Source organism: Manis pentadactyla, chromosome 7 (assembly GCF_030020395.1).
Source record: "Manis pentadactyla isolate mManPen7 chromosome 7, mManPen7.hap1, whole genome shotgun sequence".
Lineage (NCBI taxonomy): Eukaryota > Metazoa > Chordata > Mammalia > Pholidota > Manidae > Manis > Manis pentadactyla.
This window is the reverse complement of record NC_080025.1, coordinates 10,773,262-10,790,588: the sequence shown is the minus strand read 5'-3', so window position 1 is coordinate 10,790,588 and position 17,327 is coordinate 10,773,262. Positions and strand designations below refer to the sequence as shown.

The 17,327-nt window shown below is 39.0% G+C and overlaps 1 protein-coding gene across 3 annotated transcripts in view; it reads left to right on the top strand.

Annotated features, from left to right (window-relative positions):
- The first annotated feature begins 3,495 nt into the window (after nucleotides 1-3,495).
- Nucleotides 3,496-17,327, top strand: part of PDLIM3 (PDZ and LIM domain 3) — a 28,137-nt gene continuing 14,305 nt past the window's right edge. For 2 of the 3 annotated variants that reach the window (XM_036894213.2, XM_036894212.2), the window contains exons 1-3: nucleotides 3,497-3,743; nucleotides 11,661-11,812; nucleotides 13,420-13,504. In XM_036894213.2, coding sequence (XP_036750108.1) covers nucleotides 3,651-3,743; nucleotides 11,661-11,812; nucleotides 13,420-13,504 — 330 coding nt within the window. In that variant the 5' untranslated portion in view covers nucleotides 3,497-3,650. Of the gene's footprint in view, nucleotides 3,744-11,660; nucleotides 11,813-13,419; nucleotides 13,505-17,327 lie in introns of all 3 variants that reach the window. The other variant, XM_036894211.2, reaches the window with a different exon arrangement.

The window sequence follows — 17,327 nt, the reverse complement described above, 5'->3', positions numbered from 1 at the left end:
CTGTCACCTGGGAAACTCTTACATATCTTTCAATATCAAACTCTAACATCCCTTTTCTCTTGATACTTTGCTTGACACCCTCCCAAAGGAGATCTGATTAATTCATTCTTCCTTCCTATATGAAATACTGCCCCAGTGCTCCACATGTGATCACATTTTACATCTCAATCTTCCTTGTTTATTGCTAGTTCCTACAGGCAGAAAGGGGCTCCTATTTATCTTTACATTCCCAGCACCGAGCATGTCATAGATGCTTGTTGAATGAATGAATGAATGAATGAATGAATAAAAGAAACCATAATACACGGTGACATTTGACACATAAGAAAGAAAATGCAAAACATACAGCATCTATTCTACATGTTGGGAGCATTAGTACAAAAGTGAACAGAAATGAGGAAACAAAAAGGCGTGGGGACCAGGAAATCAGCTTAAAGTGAGTAAAGAAAATAATGGGTTTGGTTTTGCACAGGTTGGATTATATATGTACCAGCAAGTGGTTAGAAAAATAGGATCAGAAAATACATGAGAATTTAAGGTTAAAACTGTAGGTTTGAGAATGAACTTTTAGCCAACAGTTTCCCATTTATATAAGAGTAGAATCAATAACTTGACTGACCCTCTTCTAAAAAGAAAATGTTAAAGAACTGTCTAAACCTGATTTGAAGTAATAATCACAAGAATATTTAATGGAATCATAAAGAGTTTGTCATAATCCTCTGAAAAGGGAAATATAAAGGAAACATATGGAAAGGTCACCCAGAAAGCACCTCTTCTTAGAACAGTACCCAAACCAAACACATAAACTTCTCAAAGGAATTAGGACTGGGCCACTCTCCTTCCTTAGAATATTCCCTCACAGCTCTTCTCTGCGCTTCCTTGACAGTCACCTCTGAACACTTCCCTGCTGACAACTGTAGGTTACAGGAAAACTGCTCCTGTCATGTCCCTGCTCTCCATGCTTTCAGCAAAGCCTTAAGAATTCATCAGGTATACATTTCCCTGAAGAAAATACAGTCTCTGATTCGAAGATACATGCACCTCTATGTTTATTGCTGCATTATTTACAATAGCCAGGACATGGAAGCAACCAAAGTGTCCATCAATAGATGGATAAAGAAGATATGGTACATATGCATAATGGAATATTATCCAGCCATAAAAAAGAGAGAAATCCTGCCATTTGCAACAACATGGATAGACCTAGAGGGTATTTTGCTAAGTGAAATAAGCCAGATGGAGAAAGACAAATACTACATAATTTCACTTATTTGTGGAATCTAAAATTAAAATAAAACAAAATGAACAAAATAGCAGTAAACTCGGAGACACTGAGAAGAGACTGGTGGTTATGATGGGGGAGGGGTTGGTAATGGGTGGGTAGGGAAGGTAAGGGGGATAAAGGGGTACAAAATTCTCAATCATAATATAAGTTGGCCACAGGGATGGAAGGATGTACAGCATGGAGAATACAGTCAATGATTCTGTAACATCCTCCTATGTTGACAGATAGTAACCACACTAGTAGGGTGAGGATTTAATAATATGGGTAACTGCTGGACCACTGTGTTGTATGCTTGAAATCAACATAAGATTGTATATCAACGATACTTAAAAAAAATAATTCATCAGATATTACATTTATGTATATAGGTGTTCCTTTTATCTAAATGATGCCAAAATGACCTGTAAAAAGACAACAAAACAAAACCCAAAAACATATAATCAACTGGTTATATAAACCAGCTCATGAGTTAAAGTATAAACAACTGATTATTACAATTGCACTATACCACATATCTTGTCTGATTTTTGTTTACCTAAATTGACCTCTGGGTGTGGCCAGTGACTGGCAGAGGAAATGTGATTTGCAATAACATAGCCACCCCAATAGGCACAATCAACAAGAATACATGATGCTTAGTTCCCTGATAACCCCCCACAGGTGGGGCACTGGAAAATGTTTGGGACCAGGAAACACCTATCTCCTGGGACTGTGATATAATCCACCCTAGAGGGCAGTCCTGTACTGGGATTTACGCTCTCCCAAGGCTGGTCCACTTTGCTTTCAACTCCCCGAATCTCTTTTCTCTATCAGTCTTGAAACTGCTTCCAAACAGACTACTCTATTCAAACTATGTTGCAGCTCTGCTCTCCTGGACTGATATGGCCCTATCATAGTGAGCATGGAGTACACAACACTCATTCTTGGGTTTTTTTAAAGTATTTCATCCTTCTCTTCCCTCTGTTCCTTGAGAATCAGAACATCCTGCGACATAATGCCAGAAATACTTGATTCCACACTGCAGTACGATAGGACCTGCCCCCGACTCTCCTGACATTTCACCTCTACCAGGCAGACACAGAAGGCAGGCAGACCAGGGTTTGTGATCTTAAGTCTATGGCTTGTTAGCTGTGTGATCTCATGCAAGTCGCTCAACTTCTACTTACCTGAAAAAAAAAGGAAATAATAATACCAATCTGATGGACGTGTCCTGAAATCGCATGAGAAAAGCAATCACGGCAGCACAGGGACCCTAGAGATGCCCAGTGACTATCCGCCCCCTCCTTTTCCTTCAGGCAGCTTCATCTGGTGGGTGGGGCCTCTCGGTCCACCTTCGTCCACTCAGCAACTTCCCTCTGGCCGCAGCATCCGCATGGGCAGTCCCAACTTCCAGGTGCCTGTTACACTGGCCTCCCGTGTGTCAAAAACGAAGTTTAGATCATGAATTCGAGGGAAGTGACGATTGCTCCAACAAAATTAAATTATATTTTGAGAGTATTGATGAATCACCTTCTCATGTGTACTTTCAGTGGTTCATTGGATTGCATGTTTGCATGACATTTTGACATTTACACATTGGTTTTTAGAAAAATGAATTAATCATAATATGCATAATCATGCATATTATATAACCATATATATATATATATATATATATATATATGAAAGGATGCACTTAGTTGCAGAAATGCTTAATATTTAGTGAGCACTTACGCTGTGCCAGGAACTGTAGAGAAGTAGCTCATTTAATTCTCAAGGTAACCCTACCAGAGAATTACAATTATTACTCCTATTTTACAGATGAAGAAGCCGACACCTAAGGAAGTTAAAGTAACTTAACCAAGGTCACACAGCTAGTAAGCAAATTTTAGCGCACTCAAAATTGTTTTTAACTAATCGTATTGATGATGCTTGTGCTTGATTTTAATTGTAAAGCATAGAAGCTGTGGTTTGCTTTTAACTTCGAATGGAGCACACTGCCGAGCCCCAAGTAGAAGATAAGCAGGACAGGTGTTACTTTAAAAGAGTGCTGGAAGCTGTAACCCGAAGCCTCCCCCGCGCCCGCGAGCAGTCTTGGAGGCTGCACCGGCCAGTGCGCACCCAAGAACTCCCGCGGGTCCGGCGCGTCGCTTTCTTCCAAAGTTGGAGCTCTCCGTGGTGGGAGGGGGCGGGGAGATGGGTAGGCCGGTGACGTCACTCGGGAGCGGGGATAAAGCTCCCCGGGACGCAGTCCCCGGGAGGACGCTGCCCGGGGAGCGCAGTGGGCTGTACCGCCTGGGGACGCTCGCCGTGAGCAAGGCCGCCCCTCGCTGCGCCCCAGTCCCCAGGTGCCTTTGCTCTGGAGGAAGCCGCGCCAGGAGGCACCATGCCCCAGAACGTGGTCCTCCCGGGCCCCGCGCCCTGGGGCTTCAGACTCTCGGGGGGCATAGACTTCAACCAGCCTTTGATCATCACCAGGGTAGGTGTTCTCCGTTCTTTTGCTGCAGGTCGGGGACTCTGGCGTGCAGCGGGTCCTCCTGGAGCGGAGAGTGGCCAGGGAGCCAGGGTGCGCTGCGTGGTTCCCCGGCTTCGGGCTCACACTTCTAGGGGAGGCAGCAACTGGCAAACAGGTTCGGAGAATGCAGAGCAATTCAGGGAATTAACAGAGTCAGCTCCAGTGGAGTCTGCACCCTCTCGCAGGCTTTCTGAGCAGAGGTGGACCGACAGCGTGATTTCCCTGGACTCAGAGTAGGCTGGCTGCCAGGGCTCGGGGGCCTTCTCGCCCTCCACTCCCCGTTTGCTTTCAGTAGCAAAAGAGATGGGGTCTGGGAAGCAGAGACCAAGGGGTGACACCGTCGGTTTTTTCTTGGAGCCAGACACGCACCTGAGCGTTTGCCGTGTATGGATGGAAAGGGCAGCAGGGCGCTGTTCGCACAGCACAACCTGGGTCGGCCAATTTGGAACCACTCATATCAGCCCAGACAGGGAAAATATTACTAATGTGTATTCCTAGGTTTCCAGGCATTTTGAATAGATCTTTTCCAAAGTTTTAAACTTGGCTTAGGAATCATTGCCTATAACTAAAACTACAACGAAAATGTGTCAGAGCTTACCTGATGGAAAGTCACCATTCAGCTTAATAACTGAAAATAGTCCTTTATCATCAAAGTCAAGCTTTCCTTACTTAATATCCTATTAGAGATACTGTCGAATTAAAACCAAAAGGAAAACTTCAGGATTTCTGTCCTGTCAAAAATTTCTAGCTGGGCTAGTAGATTTTTTTTCTAACACAAGTGTTTGTCTTAATAGGAAATTATTGTTATTATTTCAACTAGCACATATAAAGCATATTAAGCATAATTTAAAAGCATAAACTTTCAGAATATTATACTTTTAATATATATTTTTTCCTTCTTTACTGCTTGTACTGTACTTTATAAATGTATATTTTATGATCTGATTCACTCCCATAGCTTTTTTAACAAGGTAAAAACCTTTTAAATTCTGCTCTACTTATACATCTGTGAGATTTGGGAACCAAAGTCTTTTTCAGATATCTCAAGACATTTACCATAAAAATGCATACCATGGAAAATTTCAACCTGTGTTTTAAAACTTTCAAAAACATAAACATATCTGACATGTGTTTTTGTATGAGACATGAAAATTTAACATATCCCCAAAAGTGTTCCTAAGTAAATTAAGCAGAAAATGTTTCAGTGATCTGGGCCAAACAATGCCTTTTATGGATTTACCAAAGAAAACAGTCTCCATTATCTCTACTAAGAAATATTTTTAAAGCATCTGAAGTATAGTTCTCATTTGTTAATACAAATGAAATAAGCTTTTGAATCAAACTGTTTTGTATTCTAAGTGTCCCCGAAATCATGCACATAGTAGATTCCTGTTGAATAAATGAAGCATATTCACTTGAACTTTTTGCCTTAGTGAACACCTAATTGAGACTATTTCCACTGAAATTATAAGAATGCTAAAAATAATTTGGAAAAATACTAAAAGGTATTACCCGAAGATAACTATCAGTGTTGTAATTTGTAGTAGAGTTGTTCTATTACTTTCATAATCTTTATGTTATGTTAGAAGGCAATGAATAAGGTTGCATATGTGTTATTATACTCCTTTCCTTGCCATGTACTCTTCTAAGCCCCTTTTTAAAGTACTATCTTACATTAATCTCACAATAACCAATAAGAGGAGGAGGAGGAGTAATTTCCCTTTTTGTAGGTGAGAGAGGGAGGCTTCAGGAGATTCATTCACTGATAACGATCATAAGTGGGGACAGAATTTGATGCAAGGTCTGTCTGTCTCCAAAATCTGCATTCTGAAGTCCACACAAGTGAAAAATTCTGCAATAAATGTTTGTGCCAATCCATTCATCACTTGGTCCTACTGACTGTGTATCTTTAAGATCTACCATTCTTTTTTTTCTATCACTGTCCCTAGTCAAGATTGCATAGCTTCACCCCTGTTTGTCTCCCCTCTCCAGTACACCCTGCATTGTCATCCTATTCTTGAAACTTCCAATGGCATCACCAGGGTATAGAGAATACAATGTGTGGTCTTCGCACACATTCAGAGCTTTCATCCTTTTTCCCAACTCCAGCTCAGCTTCATTTCGCCCCTCTCTATCTCCTTCCCTCTCTCCCTCCATAGATAGGCAGTGGTTCCCCTAGACCAGACTTCTGCTCTCATTTTTCTCCAGAATTCCCTTCCACCTTGTTCATCACCCTCTATGCCTATGGAAACCCAATCAAATTCCACTGCCCTAGCCTTCTTCCAGGAACAAGCATTGCAACCATTTGATTACCATGGTTTCTGACCTATAACCTCTCCTTATACCATGCCTTATGCCACAGATGTTTGAGTACCTCTGTTACCTACAAATTGCATGCTCCCTGTGAGCAGGAACTTTCAAATTTGGGGGCTACTCAGTGCAGAGCCCAGTATCTAAGACATCATATATGTTGTAGAATAAATGTAGACAAGATATGAACAATTGACTAGATCATTCACTTTTACAAAACTTGGTCATATTAGGTACAGATTGTGTCCTCAAAATATTCTACAATAAAGAAAAATGAGAATTGTTTTATTGTTAATTGATTTGTCTGTTTGGACAAGTTCTTAAGTATGCAAAGAATTGAAATACCATTGCCTGCAGTTTATGCCACATAAATTCCCAAAAATGAAATGTATTCCACAAGTCAGTTAAATCAATTTTTGTCCTCCTACAAGCTATGGCCAGCCCTCCTTGCCTAGCATGCTACAGATGCAAACCGTATCAATGCTCCAAGACACTGATCCTCTACCCAACCAGAGTTAGCTAGGGGTTTTACAAATGTTAACACCCTCCATTCGTTGAAATTACAATTCAGAAAATTAGGACAAAGGATCCCAGCCCTATAATTGTTTACAATCCAATTAATTATCCAAGTAAATCTTTGTGTTATTAAAAAAACATCAGAAGTAAGGTAAATCAAAACCAGACATTTTCAGAAAGGTTCACAATTGGCTGTGATACAGTTGGTAGGAAAGCAGTATTTGGGCAATAGGTATACACTCTGTGCAATATACATTTAAGTTGTGGATGTGGAGGGGGTTGTTATTGCAAACACCATATATAACTGGCTTAAGTATTTCACAGAATAAAGTTTAAGGTTCACATCTCAAGTGAGCTGCCTTTCTTTCTCTGGTAAAAAGGTTCTAAGGAGTCTCTTTCTTTCTTAAGACCACCCAGAAGGTGGATCTACTATCACAGCCAAGTTACAGATGGTTTGTTTTCACAAATGGTCCACTTTAGAGTCAAGTCCAAGCTTTTTTTGTGTATATGATGTAAAATTACTGTTTACATCTGATGCCAGTATGTCCTTTCCCACTCAGTTCTTCTTCCCAACTCCCTCCTTCCTATGCAGGGCACACCCAGGGTCAAGATCACTGTAACTGAGAATGCTATATGGACTATGGGTACCAACACAGAAAATGTTAGTCTATCCCTAAGTTTTGCAGGCTTGAACAAAAAAAAGTAAACTAGTTTAATTTAAACTATATTTGAAATTTGAACATTTAGAAAGAAATATGTACAGTTGAATGCTACCCTTTTCCAGGATTCAAGTGTATTAGGGAGGTTGATAAGAATAAAAATCTAATTTGTTTTACCAAAGACCTGTGTGCATAGAAGTGCAAATTCATATGTTCAGGGCATTCATTCATCCTACAAATATCCATTAAGTGAAGAATGTGTTGTATATGGAAGGCACTGTGGGGATATAATTATAGTTTAATGGGTTTCTACCCCCTGAGAAGCTCATATGTCAGTAGAGGACATGATACAGCCTGTCCAGGATTCCATGTGAAAAATATGGCCAAAGAGATAGGAGGGGTCGGGGGAGAGCTTACCCACAGAGTGGTACTGCGGCGGGGTGCGAGAGCTTCAGCTGTAGTTAGACCGTGAGGAGTTTCAGATGTTCACTGACTGTGTGACCCTAAGCAAGTTTCTTATACTTCCTGAGCATCCATTTTTTTCATCTTAAAAGACTGTCTTGAGAATTAGGTGAGATAATTGTTTGCAATAATAATACAATGGCAAAAATAATAACAATTCCATAATAGTTCCCCATCCTGGCTGCACATTAGACTCACCCAGAGTGCTTTTGAAAACACTTATGCCCAGGCCCTGTTTGCAGATTCTGACTCAGCTCATTTGGCTTGTGGCTCTAGAGTTATAGTGTAGATCTAAAGCCAAAGGGCTTTAGAAGCCAGGTGACCCACTGGAGTTTATTTGTAGGCAGTGGAGAGCAACTGAACCATGGAATTTCTCACTGCTTCGATCCATGCCCCATAGTATAGCCCTTCAGTATATACTTGTCTTGCTCCATAACTGTGTCAATCGTTTTTATCTTTATCATATAAATCCCATCAGAGCCATATCTTAGACTTCCCTCATGTCTTACACAGTAAATAGAACAATATGATGCTTTATCTGTGATTTAAATTAGTTTTTTCCAAACGGACGCAGGTAATAGGTTGATATGAATAATGGAAATCATCCGAGGCACTTGTTAAGAATAGAAATTTCCTAGTTCTTCTCCTAGGGTTTCTAAACCATGTCCCCAGGCTTCTGGAGTGAGTTCAGAGTCTTTACAGTCAGCAAGGACCCCATGTGATTTTTCTAATCAGACAAGTTTGAAAACATGCCAAGTGATTGGTAGTATTTACAATAATCTCTAATGCTTTTGATATTTGAGATCCTAATGAACCTGAATAATAAGTAATGCATTGAAAAATTCTGCCTCACTGTAGCTCTCGTTTCTCCTAATTTAACAAAACATGTTAATAATAAACTGTGAACAATAATATAAAGTAATATAAATAATAATATAAACTAGTAAGTAATGCTGGGAAATAACATAGTCTTATGATTAACTTAACTTCCTAAAACCAGGCCAATTTGGTGGTCGATTTTCTGATCTAGCCTAGATGAACTTGAAGAATAGGAAGAAGTGAAGGCATTCTCTCTCATCCTTCTCTGTACAGACTTTTTTTCTTTCTTATCAACTCCCTCCTTGGAGGTCCTGGGACATCAGTCACCAGGTTGAATGCAAAGTCAGAAATGGATTCTGGCCTTCAGTATCAACCATCTTTCCTATTTTCCACTGAAACCACTGGTGACGTAGCTATACAGTTGCCCCTACCTTAGTAAGAAGCTACAGATTGCTGAGATACTCTCCTCTGAAAAACAGAAGCAATCTATCTTAGAGTTGTTGCAATGGTCAAAGGTATTAGAAAGAGCTTTGCAAATGTAATATTTTGGGTAAATATAAGATAGTGTTATTAACTTCTATATTAATACTGTTAATAAAATATAGTAATATTCAATATCTAAGCTCAGCACCCCAGATGTCTCTGTTTAAAATTTTTATAGGCAGGTGCACTCATAACCCTACTTTCCATTCATCCTAATGAGACCTAAGAAATATTAGGTTTTTCTAAATCAAGATTGAGTGTTATACAACTTAAATTTATTTAAGTTTATTAGGAAAACTAGGTGAGACTTTAAAAGCAAACACATTGAGCCATGCTTTCTCATGTTTTAATGCAAAGAAAAGCATTCTGATCTTAGAAGTTCAAAAATTGTACTGATTTTGACAAACTACAGTTAGAAAAAATTTAAAGTTTAACATTATTTTTATCCTTACAAGTCACATCAGGAATGGAAACTTTTATTCTCTTAGCAATTCTAGTCTGGGAGAATTTCTAGTGGAAAACAGCTATGAAATGCCACCCAAAGATGTAATAGTCCCCAGTTGTCTTCACCCAGATCCTATCAACTGTTCCTCTTGGAAAATGATCATGATCACCACAGTGAGATGATCACAGAAATAAAGTGAGTGCAATAAACACTTCAGGGATGAGATTGAAGCTCTCAGACACATGAGAATTTATTATTTTAGCAACTGTATTCATTTAGATGAATCTTGGATCTCCCATAGAGCCACAAAATTAAACAGACTCAAAATGAAACAGTAGAGAAAAAAAATGAATCAACAACTGACCCTCAAGTAAAACATTAGGAACAATCTAGTTTATCCTGGAGCAGTGTGAGCTTTAAGTAAAGTTGTATGCATTCTTCTCCTCTAAATAGTGGGAACTTGCAATATAACAATAATGGATTGATATTAATAGTCATAATCTTTGGTATTTAGGGGCCAGCTCTTTTTGTTTCATAAGCTCTAATTTAAATGGCTTTTTCATTCATTTTCAATTAATTATTCACTAATTCCAAACACTGGAATATCCACTAGGAATATACATAATATTATTCATGTCCTCAAGAGCCTCTAGTCCCTTTGGGAAGACAGACAATATACAAGTAAATAAACATAAAGGTATAAACTGTCTTCATGCAGGAAATGAACAGGGTGTAATGGTAGAGAGTGATGGGGGAGGGGCTGGAGGCGCTACTTCAGATATTTGGGGGAGTCTTTCTGAGAATGTGACATTTAAGTCTAGACATAAAGGATGAGAAGGAGCAGCTGGGTGGGTAGTGGGGGAAACATTTCAGGCAAAATTAACAGTGTATGTAAAGTGCCGAACAGGGTACATTCTTGACCTATTTGAGGAACCAAAAGGGAATCAGAATAGCTATAGCACAGTGGATGTGAGGAGCAGGGATGATATAAGATGATGTTAGAGAAATAGACAAGGTAAGGTAAGGTGAAGACTACTAGACAGTTGTAAATAGTTGGGATTTATTCAGAAATATTGGAAACATATATAGCAATCAAAAGACTCATTACCTAATACTCAACATGGAAATAGTTTCAAATTTGCCACCTTTCAAATATTTAACAACCATACCTTTCCCATATCCATAAGAATTTCTTTCATCCCCCTACACAAAGAGAAATTCATGTAGGTTTCTGGTAGACAACATAAACTCAGATTTTGCTTTCTTACCCAGTTTAACAATCTGTTAAGAAAAACAGTGTGATGTATTTAGACCATTTATATTTAATGTAATTACTGATAAAAAATTATTTAAAATCTAGCATCTTGTTGTTTCCTATTTATTCTATCTGTTCTTCATTTATGGAAAAGAGACTGTTCATGGATACAAACTTCCCTTGTGTCTGCAGTCCCCAGGAATTCTAGACTGTCAGGGCTAATTCACACTCAGCCTTAGGCAATCTGTTCATATTTTCAGCTGAATTCTTCGTAACCGCTAGTACGGTGGCCCCATCTCTCTTGGTAAGCCTATACTCACATCTTGTCTTTCCTTGGAGGCACCCGTCTTTCCTTAGATTCCAAACTAGTCGTTTGCCTTTCAACATCAACTCTCTGAAGAGGTCATGAAAGTTTTAATTTTGTGTATATTACATGACTTCTTCTTATTAACACAAAAGTGATTCTCTTTCCAGCTTTCTATATCCTAAATGCCCCTTCATGTAATTTTAAGGGCCATAACTTACAAAGATGCTAAAACAGTTTCAATTCAAATAGAAAAGCTTCCCAAATTTCATAAAGTTCTATTCTAAATAAAGAGTTCTGGATGACAAAAAAAATTTTCTCAATAAAACAAATTATTCTGTGTTAAGCAAAGAAAATATGATTCAAACAGGGAGTCATGCAATATGTTTTAAAGGAGAAGGAGATGTCCATGATAGATGACACATGGTTAATAAGGAACAAAATTATATCGGATGATGGAAAAATAGAGCTAACACAATAGACTGGCTAAGAGTTATTTTACGTTAGGTTTAAAATCCTGCCCAGTGAAACATTTCCAATGTTACAAAGATGAAATATAAATGTAGGGCACAAAACTCAAGATACTGCAGAATACTGGCTTTTAAAATAGTGCCCTGATTTCTTCTAGATTACTCCAGGAAGCAAGGCAGCAGCTGCCAACCTGTGTCCTGGAGATGTCATCCTGGCTATCGATGGCTTCGGCACGGAATCCATGACTCATGCGGATGCCCAGGACAGGATTAAAGCAGCAGCACACCAGCTGTGTCTCAAAATTGACAGGTGCTCTTTAATTAATGATGTTAAATTTGATCTGTTTTGCAGGAGGACCTGACCCAGAACTATAAATGATATCATCCTCCCACTGAGGAGTGTCACAGGACCTAGAATTTTGACTGTTTTTTTTTTTCTTTACTGAAGTCAATCGATCTAGCATCTGTTAAACTATTTCTAAAAGGAATTCTCTGGAGTGTCAGAATAATGAAAGAGGCTACATGAATTTTGTTTCTGTACAACTAATCTAGTTAATTGACTATAAAAATTGAACCATTAAGGGTACTGGCCACAGAAACACTGTACAGCATGGCTAGTTGAACCACTGTTCTAAATGCAGTAGACAATGGAATGGAATTTTTAAATTCCCCCCCGCCAAATTCTCTTGATTTGCCAAAAGGTGATCAGGTTAAAAATTGGTTGTTAATATCCTGTGTGTCATAGGCTTTTTGGTACAGAATTCAGCCCAGAAAAACCTCACAAAGTGTGAGATTGCATGGGCACATGAGGGTGTTAGATAATGAGACATTTCCAGCCAAAAAAAAATTAAGAAATTGAACCCAATCTTTTGCCATCAGAGCCCTAGTCTGAAACTAATTGTGAAAATTAAGTTTGTTATAATGGTTGTTAGTGTGGGTTTATCCTGTTGCTATTGTATTCACAAGTATTCACAACTTTCCCTGATGCCATAGGGATGCACGGTCAATTGGCCAATCTGCCATTCCATGGGGTGAAATTAACTCTTTCCCTATTTATGCATAACCTGTGTTCCTGCCAAGCACATGGCCTCTAAAGAGCACTCCGTCCCAAATGACACATGAGAAAGATGGGACAAAGCCTTGATGCCAACATGAAATCCACATGGCAGATCACTCACTGTCTCCTGTGGGTGGCCTTGGTAAGACTGGAGGGAAGGAGAGGAATTTGCGCTGTGGTCCCACCCAGGGTGTGCCGCCAAAATCTCCCTCTCCCAGACTGTTTCCCACATGTATTGGCAACCTACTTTCTCCAGGAACTGTACAATGCCTTTCCCTTAGTTCAGACTGCTGTAACAAAAATATCAGAGACTGGGAGACTGACACAACAAACAACAGATGTAAATTTCTCACAGTTATGGAGGCTGGAAGTCTGGGATCAGGGTGCAGGTACTGTCAAGCTCTTGGGAGTCAGGCCCTGGTACGTCCTCACATGGCCTTTCTCGGTGTGTGCACGGAGACAGCGATCTCACGTCTCCTCCTCATTTTAAAAGGGCATTAATCCCATCATGAGGACCCTACCTGCATGACCTAATGTAACTCAAATTTCCAAAGACCCACATCCAAATGCCACGTTGGTGATTCGTATCTCAACTTACAACGAATTTGGGAGGAGGTACACAAACATTCAGTCCATAGCAATCCTCCAGGCAATTCTGATCCACTCAAGTATACCCAAAGCACACTAAAAATGAAGACTAATTAGGTGGGACAATGTAGAATAATGAGCAAGGAATATTGCCTTTGCTTATATGAGCAAGGGTTGATAGTATTTTCACAAACATTTTTAAGAAATTAAAGTATGCTAGAGCTGGAAGTACCATTCAAATTTGGAGTTTATGAAATTTACTTTATTTACAGGGCAGAAACTCGCTTATGGTCTCCACAGGTATCTGAAGATGGGAAAGCACATCCTTTCAAAATCAACTTAGAATCAGAACCCCAGGTATGTATTTTAGAGCAAATGATATTCATACTATTATTTCCTTTTAAGTGAAGTGGATGCCTTCCAAGAGGAAGAAGTAGCAAATATAAAAAATTGGAATAAGCCATCTGATGAAGCAGTTGCCTGTCTTTACTCTCTGAGATTATATTATCCATGTCTTTTTACATCAAGAAAAAAGAAGTAGGGTTAGCAAACTCCTTGTTAAAAGACAATATATTCTCATCAGAAAAAAGTTGGCCATATCTAATATAGTCCACTTCCTTTCCTTTTGTATGATGGACTTCTGCCAAATGGCCATGAGGTAATCCAAGAAGTTTAAGATGTTAAAACAAGGCAAAACAAAAATAGGGTCCCACCATTTGAAACAGGTGTCTCTAATCTATTAGTTATTGTGAACTTCAAATTCTTGAGGTCTTCATGCAGATCTTATTTTACATCCTTCTTTAATTCTTAATAATGGTGTTCTATAATTAAGTTTACTCTATGAAAGGAGTTTTCCAGGATGTAATCATGCTGCCTGCACAGCTGAATTATAAAAGATAAAGGATTGTCCTTTGAAGCAACTCTAATGAGCTAAATTAATCTAATAATCTGATGCTTATCTGACTATGTCTACATTCAAAAGCTAAGAAAAAAACCTAAAACTAAACCATCTCTCAATTGTGCTGTATGGAAAAATGCTCGTTAGGACAAGATCTTAGAACCTCTAGTCAGAAGCTTCCCAAGTTAGAGAGAGAGAGAGAGAGAGAGATAAAATTTTAATATAAATTAAAAATACCCTTTCTTAAACAAGTATTCCTACCACACTGATTAGATATTCCTAAAGTGTAGTTTTCCTATATAACTAATGAAAAATGGACTGAAAACAGATTTGTAATTTACACTTCAGCAGGTTGCCCTTTCAGAATCATCAACTCCTGATTTTGTCCTTTAAATTTTCCAGTTGTCTCCATAAACTTCCATTTTCTTGTTGGTAAAATATGTGTACATATATCTCCTAGGACTTCTTAAAGATTTAAATAAAAGAACATAGAAAAGAAGTTGGCTCATAGAGACATCCAATTAAACGGGACCTCTTGTATTATTAGTGGGTGCCCCCGCCCCCACCAGAAGGCCCCCTGGCCTTTCTTGACGGTGAGATAATAAGCTGCCTATGTGACAGGGCTTCTTACAGTCTGGGAATGCCTTCCTCATTACAAGTTACTTTGGATTAACTCTACTTTCCTTTAAAACACAACCACCAAGAGAAGCAACATCCTGAGTAGTTTAACATTTAGAGGGAATGAGTTTATTAGATCCTTGTCCTAGACTTTTGATTGGAGGGAAGGAAGAGCATGAGCCCAAAAATCACTAAGCGCAAAGGAGGAGAAAACAGGCCCCAAAGGGAGCGGACAGGATATGGGATATTCGTGAAGGCGGACCTAGTGTGTTCTATTTACTCTGAACCTCCCAGGCACAGCCCACAGCAGGCACTCAATAAATAATCAACAAATGGAGAAAAGAGCAGGAGGTCCTAAAGATAAACTGCCTTTTCTACCATTGACCAGGACCAATCCTGGGAACCAGTTCTCAGGACTGCATTCTACCACCATCCCCACAGCTACATGGTGAAAGTAGGGGAGAAAGTTGAGTGGGATGTAGGTCAGGTAAGAATTCTGCTCTCCAGAGTAAGTGAACAAAAGATGAAATGGATGAGATGCGGCAAAAGGGGTCTCCCTGCTGATGGTGGCTTCTCCTGGCTTTTGGTGTGGGTTGGTGAATAATAACGCTTCTAGTTAATGTTACCTTTGATAAAAGAAAAGACTGCAAAAAGAAATAACAAAGTTCTCGAGGCGGAGCTGTCACTTGTAGATCCAGCCCTTTGCAGTAATGCCGAAGCCCACCAACTTTCTCCCACCCTCACCAATACGTCACCTAGAGGCGAAGCAGGAGAAAAAGAGAGGATGTGGTGCTTGACCAAAAAAAAATGGAAACTTAAAGCTCACGTGCATGCATTCATTGATCACCCAATCTCTTACATTTCCAGGACACACTGGCTAAAATTCTGAATTTCCTTTTCCATGTATAATACACTTCCAAAACTGTACTGCACCCTATTGCAAATTATTTTTCCATTCAAAATTCCTCATGTTTTCAACTTGATTTCATCAACATGAGATGCTAAGACATGGGGCCATTTAAACAGATATGCCAGCTCCCCAGTGCTCATGTTGCCATGGCCCCTCTGGCACGGGGGTGACTCAGCAAGTATTTATTAGGCACAGGATGGGCTTAGACCAAGACGGGAGACTGTGTTTTGCCAACATCTTTCCACAACTGGAGTTTAAGGGCAATTGTTTTTAGCTCTAGAAAAGGTCCTTTCTGTAAATCTGTAAGTTTCAATTTATGACTCTGTTTACAGTATCCAAGAATTGGATTTTAAAAGCTAATCCTAATTTTAAGCACTCTGGCTTCCTATCAGTCACAGATTGGCCCAGGTGTCCTCCCCTTTGGAGTGAGATGATACAGATATTTATGATACTACAAATGGGGGAAAGGTAGAGGATGAGACAGGTAAGAAGAACAACAAAAAAAGGTGAAGGTCAGTTAAGAACTGCAGAAGCCAGTCAGATGAAGCTTTGAGAATTCCTTTAGTTTGAGTCATGACGAATTCTTACTGGCACCCTCTCCAAGAAGCCAGTGTTTGAAGTGCTTGGAGATAAGAACATTTCAATTCTTCCTCTAATGGACGAAAGGATTCTGACTCCTTATGATCCTCAGGCCAGACTTCTGCTCGGTCAGTTACGTAACTTGGCACTTCAGGACAGACATTCCCTATGTAAGTAATATGGCTAAATTTCAGTACCATCTCTGCTATCTGAAAATCATATAGCATAAACTAGAATAAAGTGCAGTGATAAAAAAACAAGCAGTAGATTTCACTTACAGAAAGAGACTGGAGAAAAGCTAAAATGTAGTTATGCTTACATTCTTCTACTTTTTTAATCAACACAAAGCTATGAGAAGAGAAATCTTACAGAGAGATATCTTTTTCCCCCCAGAATAGACAACAAAGGTGTTTCAGTGTGAGAAACAAATGCCATTAACATATCATGCTTTAAGATGCCATTGCAGATGAACAGTAAAATGTCACTGAGCAGTATAGTACTTGAGTTCCTGTTTTTCAACTCAGGTCAAACGTGAGTTCTGTGGCCTGTGCAATGGGAATAAAATATTCTTTTACATTTTCTAAGTAATATATATTTTTTGGAACAAACCCCACTGTATCCTATCATCCAAGCCCACCTACGAATAACAAAATGCTAGTGTATTTATTTCCAGTCTTTACCTTATGCAGAGGTTTAGGTTTTGGGGTCTTTTTTTCCACAGTTAGAATAATAATTGATACAAAATTTTAATATCTAGGTTTTATTTTTCCATGCTGTTATTAAATAGTTAAATTTTGCTTTTATGAATGTAGACATGAATTTGAGGCTTAAAAGGACCCTTAGAGGTTGTTTATGTCAACCCCAGCCTTTGAATAAATGCCTTCCCTACAATCCTAAACAGAGCCTCTGAGCAGGTAGACATTTTTCTATACAAAGCATTGTTCTAGAGTATGTTTTGAGAGTTTTTTGTTCTCCTTCAAAGCTTACACTCTCAAATAAAACATTTCCCTCATCTTTGTTTAATGTTAGTTGAACAACTCAAAAGTCTAATGTAGCTATCACAATATAGCAAAAATAGTTTTTAGAAAAAAAATGGCTATTTTCTAAGTGAGAAGAAAGTTGTTCCTATTTCCATATAAAGGACTGCATCCTTGCCATACATTTGATAATAAAGA